The 22,383-nt window shown below is 42.5% G+C and overlaps 1 protein-coding gene across 3 annotated transcripts in view; it reads right to left on the bottom strand.

Annotated features, from left to right (window-relative positions):
* Positions 1-22,383, bottom strand: part of WWP2 (WW domain containing E3 ubiquitin protein ligase 2) — a 148,175-nt gene that overhangs the window by 51,684 nt on the left and 74,108 nt on the right. For all 3 annotated transcript variants that reach the window (XM_007129038.4, XM_007129037.4, XM_028477486.2), the window contains exon 7: positions 10,314-10,441. In XM_007129038.4, the coding sequence (XP_007129100.1) occupies positions 10,314-10,441 (128 nt within the window). The remainder of the gene's footprint in view (positions 1-10,313; positions 10,442-22,383) is intronic.

Genomic DNA, 22,383 nt, shown 5'->3' with positions numbered 1-22,383 from the left:
AAATAGCAAAGAGCCTAGGAACTACCTACGATTAATTTAAATAATCTGCTTTCTCTTCAGTATATGAAATATTGTCTGGCACACAGACTAAATTAGTTGTTTAATAAATGACTATATTTTATGCAACTGATGTTTCCTCAACATAAATGCAAGAATTTTTATTTATATTCCGAGTCTATCTCGGCTGAGTTAGTAAAACACAATAGATGGCAATTCTTTGTATGCAAATCTATAAATTTTACTCAATTCCAATGAAAAAACCATCATGACCTTTTTGAGAACTAAATAAATTCATTCTAAAATTTATAAGTAAAACTAAACACAGAAGAATAGCCATAAAAATTCTAGAGACGAAGAGTCTTGCGTGCATGGGGTGGGGGAGAGGGGAGGAGATCGTTTCCTAAGGTATTAATTAACCCATATTATAAAGCTACAACAACTAAAACAATGTGGCACTGATACATGAATAGGCAGATGTTGATTAAATAAACAAGATAATTCAGAAACAGAATTAAATACACATTGGAATTAAAGAATTTAGTATATGACAAAGGTGACATTTTAAATTCCTGCAGAAAAGACAGACTATTCAGTAAATGGTACTGTGACAAGTGGGTAGTGTACTGGACAAAAACGGAGATATATTCCTACCTCACTCCTTACATCAAAATAAATTCCAGATAGATCAGAGATTTTGACATAAAAAATGAAATCACAGAGGAACCAAAGAAAATGGAGGAGAACAGTTTTATAATCTCAAAGTGGAAAAGACAGAATCTAGAAGTCATAAAGTATTGATGAATTCAACTACATTAATTTTTTTAAATCTAAATGGCAAAAAAACACCATAAGCAAAATTAAAATCAAAAGAAAAATAACAAACTGGGAGAGATTAATATCAATTCATATTACAGACCAGTTGCTAATTTCTTTGATATGAAAAAAGCCTCTACAAAACAGTAAGAAAGGGACTTCCCTGGTGGCGCAGTGCTTAAGAACCCACCTATCAATGCAGGAGACACGGGTTCAAGCCCTGGTCCAGGAAGATCCCACATGCCGTGAAGCAACTGAGCCTGTGTGCCACAACTACTGAGCCTGCGCTCTACAGCCCACCAGCCACATCTACTGAGCCCACGTGTCACAACTACTGAAGCCCACGGGCCTAGAGCCCGTGCTCCACAACAAGAGAAGCCACCGCAATGAGAAGCCGCGCACCGCAACGGAGACTAGCCCCCCCTCGCCGCAGCTAGAGAAAGCCCACATAGCAATGAAAACCCAACGCAGCCAAAAATAATTAATTTAAAAAAAAACAGTAAGAAAAAGACCAAAAATATGCAGAGACACTTCACAGTTAAGGAAATACAAATTACCCCTAAACATACGAAAAGATGCTCAACCTCAATTATGAGACAAAAAATGCAATTTAAGACTATAATGAAGTGCCATTTTTTAACCTATCACACTGGCAAGAGTGAAAAATATTCAACCACACTGATAAGAATGTAAGAAAAACTGGATTTTCACATACTGCTAGAACCTCTGTGGAGTGCAACTGGGCAATACCAAAAATTTAAATACAATAATTGGGAGGTGGGGGGAAGCTTGGGTGGGTACAGAGAAGAGAGGTGGGGGGGCCTACAGGTGAAATTAAAATGGCCATGAGTCAATAACAGTCAAAGCTGGGTGATGGGTTCATTGTAATATTCCTTTTTACTTTTGTACCTATTCAATGTCTGTGGCACAGATGGAGTGTGTACTCCCATCAGGAGAGGCATATAGTGTCTGGTCGTTTCTCTTTTGCAATGTTAGCAGCCATTGATGATTATTGCCTAAATCCACTAACCGGTAAAGAACCGAAAAATAGTAATATTCTAATTCTATCACGCCTCTAAAGAGAAATTTCCCCTATCAACTATCTGGTTACCTTGAGGTTCAGTTTGTAAAGAAAAGGCAAGAGAATTGCTTGAGTCTTTCATTTACCAGTTTTCAGAAGAATGAGTTGATACTCTCATGTCCTCCAAAAACAAACAGTGAAATTTTGCTCTGTTTAAAAATCATTATGAGTTTTTGGATTTAAATAGATTTAAAGCATTTCAATCTTTTGTGATTATTGTTCTTATTGAAACTAAAATTGTCCCCATCTTTGGCTGGGGTTAGCAGAAGAGGGAAGGGCCAAAGATCTTCAAGTTGGCTTCAAGTTCTTTGGAAAAAAATTCTAAGATAATTAATAAGTGGGAAAGTGCAGAACAGCATATATATTGTGCTACCATTTGTGTGTGTATATTCAAAGAATATGCTTGTATATTCAAAGAATATCTTGGAAAGAATCATATGAAACACAACAGTGACTGCCTCTGGGGAGGGAAGGGGAAGCTGGAAGACCAGAATAGGAAGGAGACTTTCTTTACACTGTTTAAGCTTTTATACCTTTAAAGTGTTGACAATATATATGTACTGCCTATTAAAAATTTTTTTATGAAATTGTCAACCAGGAAAAGAACAAAACCAGAGCCCTGCAGCATGCCAGTGGAAAAGACCGCCTAGTCAATACTATTTGGATCTGACCGTTCATGCCGCTGCAAATCTAGTTAGAAGGGTTCCCACCAGGACTGCATCTGTCCACAGGGCTATCCGAGATCCTTTGATTCACCAGAGTAGTTCATCTGTTTAAGAGCTTTGTGGTATCTCGAGTTTAGATTTGGAAACAGAATGTGAAAGCCAGATATCCTAGCACTGAAACTTTATGTGTCCATGCTTATACTCTCTGCTCTCAAAGACTGTATGTGTGTGTGTACGGGCATACCTCAGAGATATTGCAGGTTTGGTTCCAGACCACCACAATAAAGCAAATATCCCAATAAAGCAAGTTTTTTGGTTTTCTAGTGCATGTTTTATATTGCAGTCTATTAAGTGTACAGTAATAGCATGATACCTTAAAATACAATGTATACTTTATACTTTATTGCTAAAATGCTAACCATCATCTGAGTGAGTCGTAATCTTTTTGCTGGTGGAGGGTTTGAGATATTACAAGAACTGGGGAATTCTCTGGTGGTCCAGTGGTAAGGACTCTGCACTTTCACTGCTGAGGGCCCAGGTTCAATCCTTGGCCAGGGAACTAAGGTCCCACAAGCCACACGGCATGGCCAAAAAAAAAAAAGAAAAGAAATATTGCAAGAGTTACCAAAATATGACACAGAGACACGAAGTGAGCAAATGCTATTGGAAAAATGGTGCCGGCAGATTTGCCTGATGCAGGGCTGCCACAAACCTTCAATTTGTAAAAAAAAAAAAGAAGAAGAAAAAATGTAATATGTGTGAAGCACAATAAAGCAAAAAGAGACAAAACAAAGGTGTGCCTGTATATACACACATGTTCTTAGAACAAAAGGGCTTGAAACCTCAGAAGTAAATCCAAACCATCGCAGCTTACAGTCAGAAGAAACCAAAGTTCACATAATTCAGCTACTGCGTCATGGTCACCCTGGTAAAAAAGTGACAGAGCGCCACGCTTGAGCCATAACTTCAAGTAGAGAGAAAAACTGGATTGACAAAGACGAGGAGTTACAATTTCATCATGCCTTAGAAAATTGCTGTATTTTACATTTAAGCTCTATTCAGTATAGCCAGTGTTCTCTGTTAATCATAATTATTTGATGTACACAACTTATCTCCCCCAAAAGACAGCATCCTTCTTGAGAATGAGGGCAAATTTGTTTTCCTTCATTTTTTGCTACTTCCATTCTCTACCTACTACATTCTTGTCTCCACCCATTTGCTCACTTCAGCCCTCCTTCCCTAGAGGCTCTCCCCACCACTTCAGCCCAGACGGATCCCTTTGCAGAGCCCACAGCACCTGTGGTCTTGGCTACTCAACTTTGCAGCCCCTGTGACATCTGCTGTGTTGGTACTTGGCTGACTGGGGCTTTTCAGCTTCTTTCCCTGAAACAAACTATAGGGCAGAGGCCTTACTTCATACTTCTTCACACTGTAATAGCGCTTAGCAAAGTGGCATTCGATAAACACCAATTGAATAAATATTTGTTTAATAGGCCTAATAATCTAGCAAAAGATATCTGAAATAAAACCGCCTCACATTTGGGTAACACTATCACTTGCAAAGCAGGTTCTTTTTAATTTTTTTAAATTTTGAAATAGTTTTAAATTTATAGAAAAGTTACAAAGATAGTACAAAGATAACATGCCCTTCACCCATGCCCTTCATCCATGCTATTACTACCTTGCTGAACTATGGCACATTTGTCAAAACTAAAAAAAATAACACTACTATATTACTAGTAATTAAATTCTAGAATTTATTTGGATTTCACCAGGTTTTCCACTAATGTCCTTTTACTATTCCAAGATCCAATCCAGGATCCCGTGCTGCTTCTCACAAGTTCATTCTCATTAGCTCACTTATCCTCCTAATAACCCCATGAGGAAGGTAGTATTATTCCCATTTTACTGAAGGTAAAACTGAGGTTCCCAGAGGTACCACTCAGAGAGGTGCCAAGCAAGTAGCAGAACCAGCACTCAAATCCAGAAGACTATTAAACAAAAACAATGGAAGGAGGTGGGAGGAGGAGAAATGAAGATGGCTGAGATGGCTTTCCTGTGTGGGAAAGAAAAGCTGGGTACCAACATGAGAGGGTAAATTGGATAAGGTGGTAAAATGGCTGATTTCTGCAACTGTGGGTGTTTCACAAGGTTCCCTCTGTGATGTTGGTTAAACATTCTAACTTTCTGAATCAGATATTCATTCAGGACTAAGACATACTCTAGTCACAGTTGGCCAAAAAAAGATCAGGAATTGGAAATTCTTTTTCTTAATCCTAGACAGGCTGCCAGCTCACTGTGTGTTCCAAGATCTTTAGGTGTGTGTGTGGTGTAGCACAGACTCTCACTGGACACACAGGTCTTTTCAGCCCCCTCACTCGGGCATGGAGAAGGCAACTGCCAACAATGGAAGCTTTTTAAACTGAAGATCAGCTCGTAACATATGATAACACGGTAAAGCAGTCAGTATCTCTCATCCGTGAAACCCAAGCAATGCCTTCCAATGCAATCGATCAACTCAGCTCTTCAAGGGAGCAGACCAAAACTAGGAAAATATTTCATAATTAGTATGACACAGGGTGGGTGAGGATTATATTTTAAAAAGCAATTAAATTAGATAGAAAAAAGAAGAAAAACTTAAAAATGGATAAAGCCATACCATGTCACCTGATGGGAAAGTTCAATCTTTCCTTGGTCAATATGTAGATTCATACAGTTTCCACTTTCATTCCACCATGCTTCTAAGCATTCAAAGTCTGAAATTTGTTTTGAAAATGTATAAACTATCAAAAAATATCATGGAGAAAACGCAATAAGGTGGGACTAGTCCTCCCAGACATTAGAAAAACATGCTATAACATGTCGATAATCAAAATCACGCAAGACTGGCTCAAAACCATAAATAAATGGGATAAGTAAAGTCCAGAAATGAATACTCACTGCGTATAAGAATACAGTAAGTGATAAACACTGAGTAAAACCACAGAAAGAAAAAAAGTAATTAATGTTTACAGGATAATAGGACCCTGCTATAGAGAAAAATTAATTGAAACCCAACTTTCATTATATTTATGTATGTGTAGATACAGATAAACCAGTATAATTTCCAGTGGGATATTTTTAACATGAAAAAAAAGTAAAACAGAAACTTTATTCCATCTAGAGACAAGAGAGAATCTTTTCACTACTGAAGCAAAAGTTAAAATTACAAATATTAAAAAAATGCTCAGGCACAATTTTCTAAAAGTTTTTAACTCCTTTGCTACAAAAACCACAGAAAATGAGACAAAAGGCAAAACAATGATATAGGGGGAAAACTTATAATCATACAAATAACAGATAAAACTTGTACCTAGATACTTCACACCCATTAGGATGGCTAGTATGGGAAGAAAAACCAAAACAAAACAAAATTAAAAAAACAAGTGTTGGCAAGGATGCTAAAAAATTGGAATGCTCATTCGCTGCTGGTGGGAAAAGACAGTACAGCTGTTCTGGAAAACAGTTCTAGGGTTCCTCAAACACGAAACATAGAATTACCCTATGACCCATCAACTCTACTGCAAGGTATACAACAGCCAAAAGAATTGAAAGAACAGACTCAAACAGATACTTGGACACCCATGTTCACAGCAGCATTCACAATAGCCAAGGAGTGGACACAACGCACATGTCTATCAACAGATGAATGGATAAATTTAACATGGTAAAAACATACAACAGAATATTATTCAGCCTGAAAAAGGAATGAAACCCTGACACATGCTACAACATGGATGAATCTTGAAAACATTATGCTAAGTGAAATAAGCCAGGGACAAAAGGTACCTAGAATAGGCAAATTCATACAGACATAAAGTAGAATGAAGGTTACCAGGGGCTGGGGCTGGTGGGTAGGAGGAAGGGAGAATGTTTTTGTGTAAAAGGTACAGAGTTTCAGTTTGGGATGATGAAAAGGTTCTGGAAATGGATAGTGGTAAACTTGCACAACACTGTGAATGTACTCAATGCTACTGAATTATACACTTAAAAATGGTTTATATGGTAAATTTTATGTTATGAGCATTTTACCACAATTTTATTAAAAAACCTGTGCTTAGACTATATAAATCTCTAAAATAAACGTCTATAACTCCATGAGACAAATAACTGAACACCATGAAAAAAGTCACTTAAGAGAAAAGCAACTGATAATTGTAGAAATGCAATGAGGTTAAATGATGAGGTGGCACCCAATACCTGTTAGCAAAATGACAAACCAGTATTTACAAGGTCAAAGGAAAAATAAACCTCATATGCCACGAGGAAAATTTTACAGTGCCTTGGGATGTATGATTATTTCAAACCTTTTGGAAGGCAATCTGGTAACACACTTTAGATTTTAAAAATTCGCATCCTTTGACTCAAGAACTCCATTCTGGAAGAAACAAAGTTGTGTGAAAAGATGTTTACATCAGGATTTTGTTTTACAAAAGGGAAATACACAAGGACTGCAAAATGGTTATATGAGTTATAGCATATTAACTGTGAAATAGTATGAGGCCACTAAAAAAAGGTAAACAAGAAGACCACTGATACATGAACATGTGTAACAAAAATAATGAAATGGAAAAAAGAATATCTATCCATGCTGCATAATTATAACCATATGAAATTATTTGTAAAGACAAAAGCTAACTTTGAGAGCTTACTATGTCCCAAGCACTGTGCTAGACATGCTACATATTTTATATAATTTATTCCTTATAACAATGCTATGAGATATATAATCTTGTCCTAATTTTATTAATGAGAAAACTAAGGACCAACTAGTCCCTGGGTCTTACACACATGCTATACACCGGGGGCAGAATCTGACTGCAGTCACTGTGACTCCCCACCTTACATGCATGGAAATCACATTTAAGGGAGGAATGAGTGAGAGATGTAATTTTTTTGGGGGGGTGGGGGTAAAGTTTTCAAGAAAAAATTAGAAAGTAAATCATTGCACACAAGTCTCAATAAAGTGCTATACCGTCAGCCTCGTCCTTGATCCACCACTTCTAAAACGCAGAAATATTACATTTATACAGACAGACCACCATTCACTTTCTTTTTATAAAAACGGATATTTTACAGTTGTGACGTGAAAAAAACACCTGGAAGTCAGCTCCGTCTTTGCCCCAAATGTCTTTTTCATGCATAGCTGCAGAGCACAGCCAAAAAGGCTTGCTAAATAAATCTTGTATGTCTCTGGAAACGTTTCCTGGAAGCACGGCTCTCTACCACCACCATTTTGGAACTGGTCCTCGCACTTCAAACAGTGGTATATGGAGATGTCCATATACCTGTATGTCCACACAGGGATGGAGATGTCCTCAATAAGAGCCTCAACCCCCTTCTAGGTTTACGCTACCAAAGAGGGGGGCTTCTGCCTGCTCCACAAAGGAAAGGTGAGATCTTTCTGTACCCCTTGGATAGACACTAAAAAGCCCACAAAGTCCAGGCTGGCTGTGAGCCAAATGTGAACCTTCATCAGAGCAGAAAGGAGAGAAACAAGATAGGGGCCAAGGCCTCAGTATTTTAACAGGCAGAAATCCCTAACATGCAACGACTGTCCTTCACAGACAGGTTTCGGAACAGTTTGGGCATTCAGACACAGCACCATAGAACATCTCCAAGGCAGTTTGGGGTTACAGATATTTGGCTTTCGGAAGATATGGCTGGCACGTGCCTCCTCTGCTGAAATACATAATGTTCCTGGAGATAAGGACAATACACAAAGGTACCTAAAAATAAGAGTAGGGGAAACACAGACCTGTTTAAATGTCCAAGGAGATCTACTCAAAGACCATCACCACAGAAAGGCAATTTACCCATAGGTGGTTTTTTTTGTTTTTTCGGGGGGGAGGGGGAGGGGTTTTTTTGGCTGTGCTGCGCGGCATGTGGGATCCTAGCTCCCCGACCCGGGATCGAAGCTGCGCCCCCTGCATTGGAGGCGTGCAGTCCCAACCCCAGGACAACCCGGAAGTCCTACCCATAGTTTTTGTAAGACAAGCAGAGATGGCTGGGGGAGACCAGCATCACAATAATGGAGGCCCCTGGAGGAACAAAGTGGCTGGTATCACGCCTGTGGCATCCAGGAAACAACTGGTTCCAAAGCCAGTTCCCCTTGTCCGTTTGTGAACACCGGCCCTCATCTATGAGTGACTTTTTTTTTTCATCACGCCACATGGCTTGTGGGATCTTAGTTTCCGGACCAGGGGTTTAACCTGGGCCCTGGCAGTGAAAGAGCCGAGTCCTAACCACTGGACCACCAGGGAATTCCCACAAGTGACTTATTTGCTTAAGAGAAACATGTTTACTGGTGCTTGCGGAGCTACATACAGTATTCTGTAGCGCAGTCCACGGCCCCCACCTCGCTGTCCCCACCACACAAACGGGAAGCCAGGCCACCCCTGGCTTCTGTAACTGGCAGTTCCAGCAGTTGGACACGGTGGTTGGCAAAGGAGCAGCAGGCAGGCTGAGGCAGCTGCCGCTTATGTTCCTCACCTCCAGCTCATCCTCGCCTGCAAGGCTCGGGCCGAGCTCGCTAACTCAATTCCTGCAGGCAGGTCCCAAAGGCCAGGGAGAAAGTCAGGCCACTGCACGCACAGTGAGCCTTGCAGGACCCAGGCCACTCTGCCCTGCAGTCTGCCGCAGACAACAGTATAGCCGAGCGCCCTGAGCTATCAAAGGGGCTCTGCAGCCCTCATGCAGTGCTGCAAGAGAACTAAAAGTCATTAGAAAGTAATCCCAATCGACTTCTCCTGCTCAATAAGTTTGTCACACAAGGGGCAGGAACAGTACCAGGGTAACGCTTACGTGAAGAAGCTGTGCTGCTCTGAACTCCCCGTCCTTCCTGCCACACCTCTGCTATCACAAGCATCTACAAAATTATTTCAGTGTCTCTTACTGATTTAAACACCTGCATTTCCCCCACCTACAGCTTATCAAAGCAAACGCCCGTGTCCCTTCCCAACTGCCCCAAATTAAGACAAATTACCAAATGACCAGCAGCCACAAAAGATATGACAATCTTCAAGATGTTTAGGAAAAAAAACCTTTTTTTTGGTCCTTTCCCCTTTTTAATTCAACACTGTCCGGATGAGACAGAAGGAAAACATGACAAAAATGGATTTGTTCTGAAATAGGTCCTTCTCTTCCCAGTTATGGGGAAGCAGGACCAAGTGCAGAGAAGTTCCATGTGGATGTGGAAGCGCTATCTACTCTCAAATGGAACAGCCACAGGAGGCCCCCCAGTGGCAGCTGGGCTTTGCTCCTGGTCCAGCATCCCAACCCGCTCAACAGTGCTGCCATCTTCTCTAAGCCAGCTCTTCACAACAATACTTAGCCTTCTTTCTCCCTAGTCTGATTATTCCCTTAAATTAAGGAAATGAAAAAACATGTCATGTGTAAGTAAGATATCACCCCCCTCACAAAGAAATCCAATGTTGATAAGAAATGAATTTAAATATCAATACTTTTTACTTCTGTACAAAGGAAGATTTCAGACGAGCACAGTCATGTGGAGAATAACCTTGGCTGTACACACCATGCCAGAGAGAAAAGAAGACGGGTCATGGAAAGACTGATGGATTCAAAATCCATCTTAGTGTGGGAGTCTTCTCTCGCCCACCCTGCATCCTGACACAGCAGGCAGGGTCCCGACTCCAAGCGAGAACAAGTTAGAGGCCATGCTTTAGTCTGGGCTGGTGCTCTGCGCTGTCACTCACCTGTGCCATTGGCCAAGCCACTGTGGCTTGGGTTCTTGAGGGGCTGGTGCTGCCGGCTGCTAGTACCGGGGCTCTGCTCACCAGTTGCTGTGGCTGTTCTGGCTGAACCACCTGAATGTCTGTGTGTCCTGGGGGTTCAAAATATAAAGCAGACAGATATAAGTCACTGTGAAAAAGACAGAGGTGTGCCCCACCTAAGTCACTGTATTCCCTCTCGCTATTTATGGGAAATAAGCCCTGCAATAGTCCTTCTGGTCTTTGACTCGACAGAAGCTGGCCCTGAATGGAGAGACCCATGTAAGCTTCCTCCTTGGTAAAAGCACAGAAGGCAACTTTGGGTAAACTTTTCCATTTGAAGTAAACAAATCCAGAGTGAATTTCCCCCACATCTGAAATAACTGGCAAAATATCCTGTGACCATCACATTATTTTTATTGGGCTTGAATGTAAGAAATAGACAAGAATCACTGAACAGGCTACACATGACATGTTTCTCCTATTCGCCAAAAAAGAGCCCCAAACTTATCCAAATCCATTTTCTCTATGGCTAGAAACATGCTTGCCTTGGGAATAAAAGTCAAGGGGCATTAGACAACTTCAACCAATGTGTATGTTGACATGTTTTATGTAGAAAAGGTGATTCAACATCCATGCAAGTAAACGAGGAACAAATGCAGAGAGGGATCTGTACCACAAGGAAAAGGGTGGAATACAGCAGCAGAGGCTCTATCTAACATCTTCAGAGGACACAAAGCAACAGGCAGTACATGTTCTCACGGTCCTGTCGTAGCTTGATTTCGTTCACTTGATGGAAATGTCTAAGCTTCCCTGCCTTTCTCAGTTTCGTCAAAGGAGATTATTCTACTTCCTACTCATTATATACTACTTTTCAACAGTGAGATGATTTAAGTACTACCCAGTGAAGAAAAGACCGCCCCTCTCCAGGCAGAGAAACAGAGACCCAGAGGACAATTTACAACCACGGGACTCGGGGCAGTGACAATACCACCAACAATAAAGGTGAAAACAATGACTATGGAAGAATTTAATATTCATTGAGCTGGACTATTATGTTCCAGGTACCTGTGGTGTGCTGTGCACTTTGCATATATTATCTCATTTAACATGGCAACCCTAGAGGTAGCTTACTATTATTATGCTCATTTTATAGGTGAAAACAAACACCGAGAAAGTGAGCAGTGGAGCAAAGACTCGAATCCAGGTGCTCTAAGGTCAAGCACCCGCGCTCTCTGGTTGGAGGCTGGGGGTGGGAAGCCTGGACTTAAGCTGAATCCCTTCCAGGCTATTCATTGGTCACTTGGTCAACGGCAAGATGAAGACCTCTAATAGAAAGCTCCCAGAAATAGTCACAAATGTAGAAAATAAACTTATGGTTACCAGGGGATAAGCAGGGGAAGGGATAAATTGGAAGACTGGGATACACACACTACTATAAAATAAGGACCTACTGTATAATAGCACAGGGAACTTAACTCAATACTCTGTAATGGCCTATATGGGAAAAGAATCTAAAAAAGAGTGGATAGGGACTTCCCTCGTGGTCCAGTGGTTAAGATTTCACCTTCCAATGCAGGGGGTGCAGGTTCGATCCCTGGTCAGGGAGCTAAGATCCCACATGCCTCGGGACCAAAAAACCAAAACATAAAACAGAAACAATATTGTAAGAAATTCAATAAAGACTTTAAAAATGGTCCACATCAAAAATCTTAAAAAAAAAAAAAAAATACTGTGCTTCACATGAGCTCTATAGAGAGCTCATATTTGTGTTTAGTAAAGTAAAGCCTGAAAGTTATCACCATAATGGACTCACCTATTCGAAAAATACTTGGAAATATTCCATTTTCAGCAAGTATTCAGAATTATTCCATTCAGACTTTTTTTTCCCCTACCAGGGCTGTATAAAATGTGTTCTCTGTATGGCTAAAAACAGAACCAAAACCAAACACTAGAAATCCTGCCACTGAGGCCCTCTCCCATCTGCTTGTTAGGAACACAGGATCCCGGATGTCCACAGGCTGGCAGTGGGAAGTGACATTCTATATCCAGAGAGGCTCCACTCCGGTCACCATAACCTGGCTGCCAGGAGCAACTCAGATCACACTAGGCTTTTCCATGGACACTGGGAGTCACGGGGGCAGGGGGGAGAAGACAGCTGCTGCGGGGAGAAATACCTCCCTAGGTTCTGATGGGTCTTCTGTGCCCCAGGAAGTGCTCTGGATAAAGGCGGTCCAGGGAGAACCACAGCCTCGGTGCAACATGGCTCTGAGGCCCGTGGGGAGCCTCCCTCCTAGGAGGTTGTACGAGTGAGAAGCAATGGGCATTGTCAGGGGCTCTCACTGCAAAAATATCAGGGGAACAGGAATCAGTCTGGTCATAAGCTGAGGCCTGAGAGGAGAAAGGGAAAGAGATTGCCTTTCTCCAACCTTCTTTTGGGGCAAATGGGAACCTGAAGGGAGATGTTTCTGGAATTGACCGGCAACTGTATTTGGTGCCTGACGTCAGACACTCCCCCCCACCCCCTTTTGCTGCCTGCGGAGCTATCAGATCCCGAGGACCCTGCCACCAGATGGAAAACACACCAGTCCCGTTGGGCCTGTACCACCAGGGCTGGAGACACCGTCTACCTCTCCTTCTCTGCCCCCAACACTTAATACTTTACTGGCCCAGAAACACACTGTGCTTGCACTGTAACTTCCCAATTAGCTGTTGTATGGTGTGTCCCAGAGACACTATAGGACCAATAAAGGTAAGAACCCCGTTTCATACTGTTTCTTTAAGAGGCCACATGGTGACTTGCACAGAGCTGGCACATGGAGGGGCTGGGTAACAAACAAGTTACCAATTTGTTAAATGCCCAGGCCAGGCTAGTCACCTCACTGATACAGCTCTCGCCGCAACTAGAGAAAGCCCGTGCGCAGCAACGAAGACTCAACACAGCCAAAAATAAATAAATTAATTTAAAAAAAAAAAAAGGACAAAAGAAAAAAAGCCTCTGTGAGTTTGTACTCACAGCCCACAGCAGAGGGCTCACCCACTCTGGGCGCAGCAGGCCACTGGGTGGGGTGGCGGGGAGTGCAGCATAGAAAATGCGACACTCGTTGTGTCACACGCACGGGCTCTGACAGGCCCGTGATTCCTTCTAGGTCCTGGACTCCTTGTCCCTCTGCAGAGCAGCTGGGCATGACAACAGGGTGGGTCCCATTACTCTCCTGGCCCCTCCCTCCCTTCCCCAAAGGGGCGTGTGGTCAGAGTTGAGAGAGAATACTTTCAGAAATGTTCAACCACTAATGACAGCAGCACACCCTGAATGACAGGCTGGTGCAGAGCCGGGATTAGCCTGTAAACCAGGGGCAGCTGGGACCACTTTGTGTGAATTGCCACCTCCCTGCCCGTGGCCCACGGCCACCCAGCTACCCCCCCCACCCCACCCCCACACACCCTTTCCCCAGATTCTTCTCTTGCCCTAAATCTGGAGCTTCCACTTTTCCCCTCTTGAATTACCTTTAAAATAAGACTCTTAGAAGGAAGAGAAGGCCTCAATGTTTGAGGACAATCTTCTCTTCAGCAGTTTCCTCTCTGGGAGGTCACTCAACCCTTAAAAGATAGGACTGTGCTGTGATTAAAAGCTGGCCCAAGGCCTTCCCTGGTGGCGCAGTGGTTGAGAGTCCGCCTGCCGATGCAGGGAACACGGGTTCGTACCCCGGTCCGGGAGGATCCCACATGCCGCAGAGCGGCCTGGCCCGTGAGCCATGGCCGCTGAGCCTGCTTGTCCGGAGCCTGTGCTCCGCAACGGGAGAGGCCACAGCAGTGAGAGGCCCGCGTACCGCAAAAAAAAAAAATGTTAAAAAAAAAAAAAAAAAAAAAAAAAAAGCTGGCCCAAAAGCTGAAACCACAGACCATAAGCCAAAATAGTACCAGGACACAAGGGGGGCTATGGGGTGGACATGAGCTGGGCCCCACCACAGGCAGCCTGTCTTCGGCTCTGCCAATGACTTCAACCTTGGCCTGATCCCTCCACCATCTTGGGGGCGGGAGGCAGGAGCTATGCAGCCCCTGGGGCAGTCAGAAGAAGGCGGAAGGGCAAAATTCCACGAATGGTTTTAAGTCACCTAGTTATAGAGATTCAGCTCTCACTACACCACCTGCCTCTCAAAATGCTGGTGTGACGTTACCTAAGTTCCTCCCTCCGATCAGAAACTAAGACCCCCCCCTAGGGAATGCCAGTCAAGGTCAGGGCCCTGGGATCCTCTCTCCACTCTGCAGAAAGAGAACTGATGCAGGTGAGGTCCCCAGGAGAGGGCTCTTGGCTGTCCCTTGCCATTCAAGCTTTGACATTCATAGCATTGGCCTCAGTCCTCAGCTGACCCTGAGAGCCACAGCCTCCAGTGTTGTGGGACACCCTGCATTGCCCTGCATGAAGGCCAGAGAATTGCATTCAATCATTATTTTCTGAGCACTAGGCCCTGTTCTAGGGCCTGCAACAAAACAGAAAGAGTGGTTGACCTCAAGGAGCTTACATCTTAGTGGACACGCAATGACTTGTACTTCTGTTCAGAAACAAACTTGCATCACACCCTGCAATGCCGGTGTGTGGGAGAGCCACTTGTCTAGTGAGTGAGCCTGCCTGACAACTTGGCATTGTCACCCAGTGCAGCTTTGTTGATCATCACATATGTAATAGTTTATGTGGAGTAATTAAACAAAACAAAACTTTGTTTAAAAAAAAAAAGCCAGCCCTAGCATCAGTAATGCAAATGCGAACAAAATGAAGAGTCAAAAAAAAGTGATGGCTCACAAAACACGAAAACAAAAATTTTTGCTAAATTAAAAAATGAAATTCTAAATTTGGTGGTCGCTCAGAATTCGGGATTGATAAATCTATCACATCCTTTATGAGGAAATGGATTTAAAAAGTAGTTGGTGGCTTCATCAAAATTTAAAACTCCTGCTCTTCCAAAGACACTATCAAGAAAATGAAATGACAGTCCCTAGATTGGGAAAAATCATTTGCAAAATACCTATCTGATAAAGGATTTATTTCTAGAAAAAAAAACTCTCAGAACTCAATAATAAAAAGAATAAACCAATAAAAATAATCAAAAGATTTTAAAAGAGAAGATCTACAAACAGCAAATAAGCACATGAAAGATGCTCAACATCATTAGTCATTAGGCAAACACAAATTAAAACGACAGTGAGGTACCATCACACAACTGTTAGAATGGACAAAGTAAAAACAAAACAAAACAAACCTAAAAAATCACACACACACACAAACAAGAACAAAACAAAACAAAAACTGACAGTAACAGTACTGGTGAGAACACAAAGCACCTGGGACTCTCAAACACTGCTGGAGGGAACACAGCGTGGCACCATCACTTTGGAAAAGAGTTTGGCAGTTTCTTATAAAGTTAAACATGCACTTAGCATACGAACCAACAATCCTATGCCTAGGTATTTATGCAAGAGAAATGAAAACGTTTACACGAAACCTGTAGGCAAATTATAGTGACTTTATTCATAATTTCCAAAACCATAAACAACCCAAACTGGGGAATGAACAGACTGTGGTACATCCACACAGTGAAATACTACTCAGTAAATAAAGGGACTGAACTACTGATGATGCAGCAACATAGATGAATCACAAATGCATTATGCTAAGTGGAAGCAGACAGACACAAAAGGCTACAGAGTATATCCAACTATTTTTATGACATTTAGGAAGAGGTAAAACTGTAGGGAAAGGAAGCAATTAGTATCTGCCAGTAGCTCAAGAAAGAAGTAGGGGCTGAGTATAAAGGGGCATGAGGAAACTTCTGGGGGAGATGAAACTTTCAATATCTTTATTATGGTAGTGGTTACCAGACACTATACTTTTATCAAACTGTACATTGCATAGGGGGCATTTTATTGTATACCTCCATAAACCTACCTTCATAATTTTAAAAAGCAATTTGTGTGTTTCAGTCACTGCAAAAACAGCTCATCACATGAGAAAAAATTAAAGTTTTAAAAGGCAGGTAACTTGGGACTTCCCTGGTGGTCCAGTGGTTAAGAATCTGCCTTCCAATGCAAGGGACGAGGGTTCGATCCCTGGTCGGGGAACTAAGATCCCACATGCCGTGGGGCAACTAAGCCTGTGCGCCACAACTAGAGAGCTCATGCACCACAATTACTGAGCCCGCGTGCTCTGGAGCCCACGCACCACAACTAGGGAGAAACCCATATGAGGCAATGAAGAGCCCGTGCACCGCAGTGAAAGATCCTGTGGTGCCGCAGCTAAGACCCGACGCAGCCATAAATAAATATATTTTTTAAAAGGCATGTAACTTATGGTATGAGGATAGCCCCCTCCCAAAAATAAAACACCCAGAAAACAAGAACCTTGATGGGAATTGATTCAGGCAATACTCGGGACTCTACAAACACTCTGTATTAATAAATATAGGGATTCTTCAAAGCCTGGGGACACATTTCTCCCAAATGTCAAGAATTCGTGGCTGACCGGATACCGGGTGCCAAGCATATTTTTCTATCTTGGTAAAAGAGGCCCAGGATACTAAAGGGAGGTTCTTAGACCTCAGAATTCAGGCCCATTAGCTCAGCAATAGAGAAGTTTCAGGGTAGAACTACTGACAGTGGCGTTTTCCTCCATTTAAATTAAAAAACAAAACAAAACTAAAAAACAGATACAGAAGTTAAAAATTGCCTGATAATCTTAAAACTCTTCTCACACTCCAATCCAGGGAATCGATTTTTGCCTGGATGACTAGAACCAAGAGGGCGGCCCCTCCTCCAAGTCCTCTTAACTGGGCATTGTCTTTTAATAGCAGCATGGAAACAAAATTGAGTGAGGCTGGGCTGGTTTCCAGTAAAAGAACCAGAAAAAGAAAAAAGAAAAAAACAAACAAAAAAAAAACACCAGCCACTTAAAATAGAAGCATGGAGGGAAAAAATGGGAAGCGGTGATGGGAAAAGAAACGGTTTCCACCATTCAGAGAGGCGTCATTAAGCAAACCTGCTTCCACCTCCAGCCGCCTCAATGCTTCCTTCTCATTCAAATGTGGCCGGTGGTGGGGGTGGGGGGCAGATAAAAAGGAGAGGTGAAAAGGGAAAGGCGCAATTAGAGTTAAAAATGGGGCCATTCGAGTCATTCCAAGGGTAATTTATGGCTCCATTCCACACCCTACCTCTAGCTGCCAGCCTCAGAAATGACAGGAAAGGTAAAAATAAAACTGCTGCAAGTCCATTCTACGTGACAGAAAGACAAGTGATTTACTTTTGCCCAACCTGGAATACAGAGCAACCTTCTCAATGGTGGCAACTTTCTGAGACTAAAAAGATTCATTTTAAGAGAGAAAATACAATAAATTTTGACTCACCTCATCTCATTCCAGATTGCATGTTGGGCTTCACTAAAAAGAACGCTCAAACGCCCTCCCAAACTTGAACGAGAGATGAAGTCCGGGGGAAACGGTCACTGTCTCGTTCCACCCCACCCCCGCTCGGGGCAGGAGGGGATGATCTGAGCTTCCTTGAACACAGAGGGCAGCCCCTGACTTATTTGTCCCATGTCCTGAGATGGTACAAGGGCATGGGATGCTCTAGCAGCTCAGGAGACGAGCATGGTGGACCATCAGCCTCCACTGACACGCAGGAGGAAGCTGCACAGGGCTGAGCCTGAACACGGAGCTCCAGCTTCTGCTACAGGTGGGCCAGAAAAGTATCTCCACCTTCTTCCTCCCGGCATCACATCTTGTTTGAACCTGGCCCAGCCCACAGTGTCCCTGTGCTACAGCCCCAGACCTGAAAGGACCACGGGGGACCCTGCGGTACCAGGGATGACAGTACACGGGGCGTTATTTCTAAGTGTTCTGACAACAAATCGCAAAGGCAGGGATTCAGCAGGAGGGAGGTAAGTTCTTAAAAGAATATGCTCAACGGACATTCCTCCAAACCTCCCTCTAAACTCCTCCCAAGGAAAATTCAGAGGCTTTGCTGATCTACTCGCCTGGCATCCTCTTCTCTGGACTCTTCACCCAGTTGGCTTCTCATCCAAATCTTAGTCTAAAGGTCCCTCACCTCCCAGCCTGCACTAAATTCCCTTGAATTCTTTTCACACAGCATTCTAAACTTTTCCTTTATGGCACTTCCATTTGTGATTATATGTTTATCTGTTTAATGTCTGACTTCAACCAGGCCCATGAGGGTAGGACCTTGTCTGTTTTGTGTCCCTTTGTATAACCAGCACCTAGAATGTGCTTGGCCCCAGAGTAGGCATATAAAAACATTTGCTGAATGAATAAAAGAAGCAAGCTCTCAAGCACAAAAGCACTCTTGGGCCTGTAATCTCTAATACTTCCCATGTTCGTGGCAACCAGTCCTCACCTCCCCATCTCCCTCCACCCTTTTAAAGAATGGAATCCGTGCTGAGAGATGGAATCCACAATCTACCAGGCATTGAGAAGTGTCAGAGCTAGTGTCTTCCGGAAAGGTTAGCCCTCAACATCATGTAAAAACATTCTCTGGCATCAGGGTCTACAAATAAAAATCATTTCATTAGACTCATTACTAAAATTGCAAGACAATCTTCAAATCCAACCAAATTTTATTTATCATGGGTTTTTTTGGTTCTAGCTATAATTTTCAAGCGCTCTCCAACAGGTGAAGACTAGCTAGGCAAGTGATTAAATACGGGATTTAAGAAAGATACCTTCTGTGATCAGCAGAATTTCTAAAATGCCCCTCCTCCCAAAGGCACCCCACCCTAATGCCTAAAACTAGGGAATATGATGATATATCACACCCTTGATTATGTTATTATATGGCACATGATATTACCATAATAATATATGATAATATTATGATATTATCTGGCACAGCTGACCTTAAGAAAGGGACATGAGGGAATTCCCTGGTAGTCCAGTGGTTGGGACTTGGCACTTTCACTGCTGGGGGCCCAGGTTCAATCTCCGGTCGGGATTGCCATGCGGTGTGGCCAAATAAAAACAATAAAGGTATTTAAAAAAAGAAAGAAAGGGACATCATCCAGATGGGTCGAATCTAATGACATAATCTCCTAAAAGCAGAACACTTTCTCCAGCAGTTGTCAAAGTGGAGGGAAGGAGAGAAAATCAGAGATTCAAAGCACGAGGGAAATCTGACACACCCTTGCCAGCTTGATGATGAGTTGGGGGGGGTACATATGAGAGGAAATGTGGATGGCCTTAATAAGGAGCTGAGTAAGGACCCAACTGAGAGCCAGCAAGGAAATGGGAACTCAGTCCTCCAATGACTCAGTCAATGACTCGAATCAGCTTTGAAGCAAATTCTTCCTTAGTTTCCAGATAAGCATGCAACCCTGCTGACCCCTTGATTTTGGCCTTGTGAGACCCTAAGGAGACCAGTCAGCCAGCTATGGTGTCCTGGTCTTCTGACCTACAGAACTGTGAGCTCACAAATGATGCTGTTTTACGCCCTAAATTTGTGGTGATTTGTTACACGGCAGTTGAAAACTAACAGATCCTCTCAGTACAAATAAATGTCAGTTTCCACAGAAGAAGATACTAATTTTCAAATGTACGGCTAGGTAATTCTTGCTGAGCACCCCACCTCACTCTGTTAGAAGGCCTTATACAGAGATGGAGATGCCCTATGGAATCAGTGCTCATCTCATAGGGATGCATTTCCATGATCCGAATGTCCTTTATGAGACACGCATTCCTCACATTCAACCATCACCTGGGGGTTTGAACAGCTATGTATATGTGGGACATTACTGTTCTCAGAGGGTGAGTAAGTAACACTCTTTCCTGGTAGAGTTCAGGCACATGGACTTCACACATTCTTTTTCCAAGCAAGACGTATTTATGTGTCAACTTATCTCTGATTCCAGTGTTAACCTTAAAAGTTGCAAGGATTTGAGAACAGTCCATGAAAAGGGTTCAAAGTGGAAATATCAATCATGAAGAAAATAACAGGAGGAACAGGAGAGACGGAGCAGGCGGTGGGAACCCACCACATTCTTGGTGGTCCGGCTAAGCCTTGGAAAGCACAAGGCCGTCCTGGTAAAAAGTCTCCCCGTAACCTGTGCCCCTGAAACCGTCACTTCTCAGGGAGTCAGGGTGCCAAGGAATGTAAACCAGTAGGAAGACCCACCCTGAAGTCCTGGCAAGTGAGAAGCAGGAACACAAGACTCTTTCAACTCAACAAGGATTTATTGAGCTGCTGCTACGTGCAGCAAAGCACTATTCTAGGCCCTGGTACGGACACAAAGATGCATAAGGTCCAGATGAGTTTGTCTGAGAACTCAGCACCACTTCCCCTATACCCCTCCCCACCTCCAAAAAAGGAGTGCTGTAGATGGAAGAGGAAAAACTAACTCCTCAGGAGTCCCCAATTCACCATCCTTTTCTAAGTGTAAAGCAAAATTGTATGATGTGATTTAAAATAAAGCTTTTTGCTTACCTTTTTTAAGGTAAAATTTTTAAGGTAAAATTTTAAAGAAAAAGAACCATGTCCTCATCTCCCCTTCTCCTTCACAAAATAACAATTATTCACACCATCTCCTATTCTAGACTTCCGCTAATCTCATGTTAAAAAGTGTTGTTGTTTTCTCATTTTAAAGTTGTACCTTCAAAGGCCATTTATAAGCATACAGAGTAGACCCAACACATAGACGTGCCATAAAAGTCCAAGTAAAGTCCAAGTCCAAACAGAAAATCTTCAGACAGGGAGGCTGGGTAGAAATTCTTGTTCTCTTTACACCGTTAGGTGCAGAATTTCACACTCCATTATCAAATAATCAGTGAGCCAAAGATACCTCCAACTCATCAAGACAAAGAAAAGGCAGGCCAAACACAGGCTTAAAGTGCAAAGTTAGCTTAGCAAAGGGAAACAAGGCAGGCAGGACAGATAGCAATTAAAAGGCAAGAAGATAAAAAGATAGCATCTTTGGAGAAAACTCCAAAGATATCGAGAATCACGAGAAACATATATGGACTAACCGTGACAGCTTAAAGATAAAAGGTATCATATTGGTTTGGGTTTTTTTTCAAACTTTTTTTTTAATTGAAATATAGTTGTCATATAAATTACATTAGTTTCAGGTATACGACAACATAGTGGTTCAACATTTATATACATTCCGAATTAATCACCACAATGTCTAGTTACCATCTGTTACCATACAAAGTGATTACAATATTATTGACTATATTCCCTACATCGTACATACATCACCATGATTTATTTATTTTATAACTGGAAGTCTGCACCTCTTAATCCTCTTCACCTATTTCTCCCAACCTCCCACCCACCTCACACTATTTGTTAAAAATCCCACTAAATGCTGTTGCAAGCAACACCATCTAATATATAAGCATCCAAAAGGCTGAAACTAAATGCGTGGGGAAAAAATATGCTGAGAAAATACAAAACAAAAGTAAGCTGGGGAAGCTATGTTAATGTCAAGCCAAACAGATTTTTTTAATGATTTTTAAAATTCAGGCATATTTATTAATACATATAGTCAAATTCACCCTTTTTAAGGGTGCAGTTCAGTGAGTTTTAACAAACGCATACAATCGTGTTAGCACCACCACAGTCAAGACACAAAACATTTCCATCGCCCCCCAAAACTTCTTGGTGCCCTTGGCAGTCAATCCCTCCCCTCAATTCCCAGCAACTGCTGACTGATTTCTGTCCCAATAATTGTGCCTTTTCCAGTATGTTATGTAAATGGAGTCACATAGAATGTAGCTTTTTCTGTCTGGTTTCTTGCACTTAGCATAACGCTTTTGAGAATCATCCATGTTGTTGTAGGCTGTTCCTTTTTATTGCTCAGAACAAATAAATTTTAAGAGAAAAAGCTCTAGAAAAAGAGAAGATCATGAGATAAGGATAAAAAGTTCAATTCACCCACAAGACATACTTCAAATTTATATTGTGGGGCTTCCCTGGTGGCGCAGTGGTTGGGAGTCCGCCTGCCGAGGCAGGGGACGCGGGTTCGTTCCCCGGTCCGGGAGGATCCCACATGCCGCGG

Source organism: Physeter macrocephalus, chromosome 17, assembly GCF_002837175.3.
Source record: "Physeter macrocephalus isolate SW-GA chromosome 17, ASM283717v5, whole genome shotgun sequence".
Classification (NCBI taxonomy): domain Eukaryota; kingdom Metazoa; phylum Chordata; class Mammalia; order Artiodactyla; family Physeteridae; genus Physeter; species Physeter macrocephalus.
The sequence above is the reverse complement of the archived record's forward strand: the minus strand, read 5'-3'. Positions and strand labels throughout refer to the sequence as shown.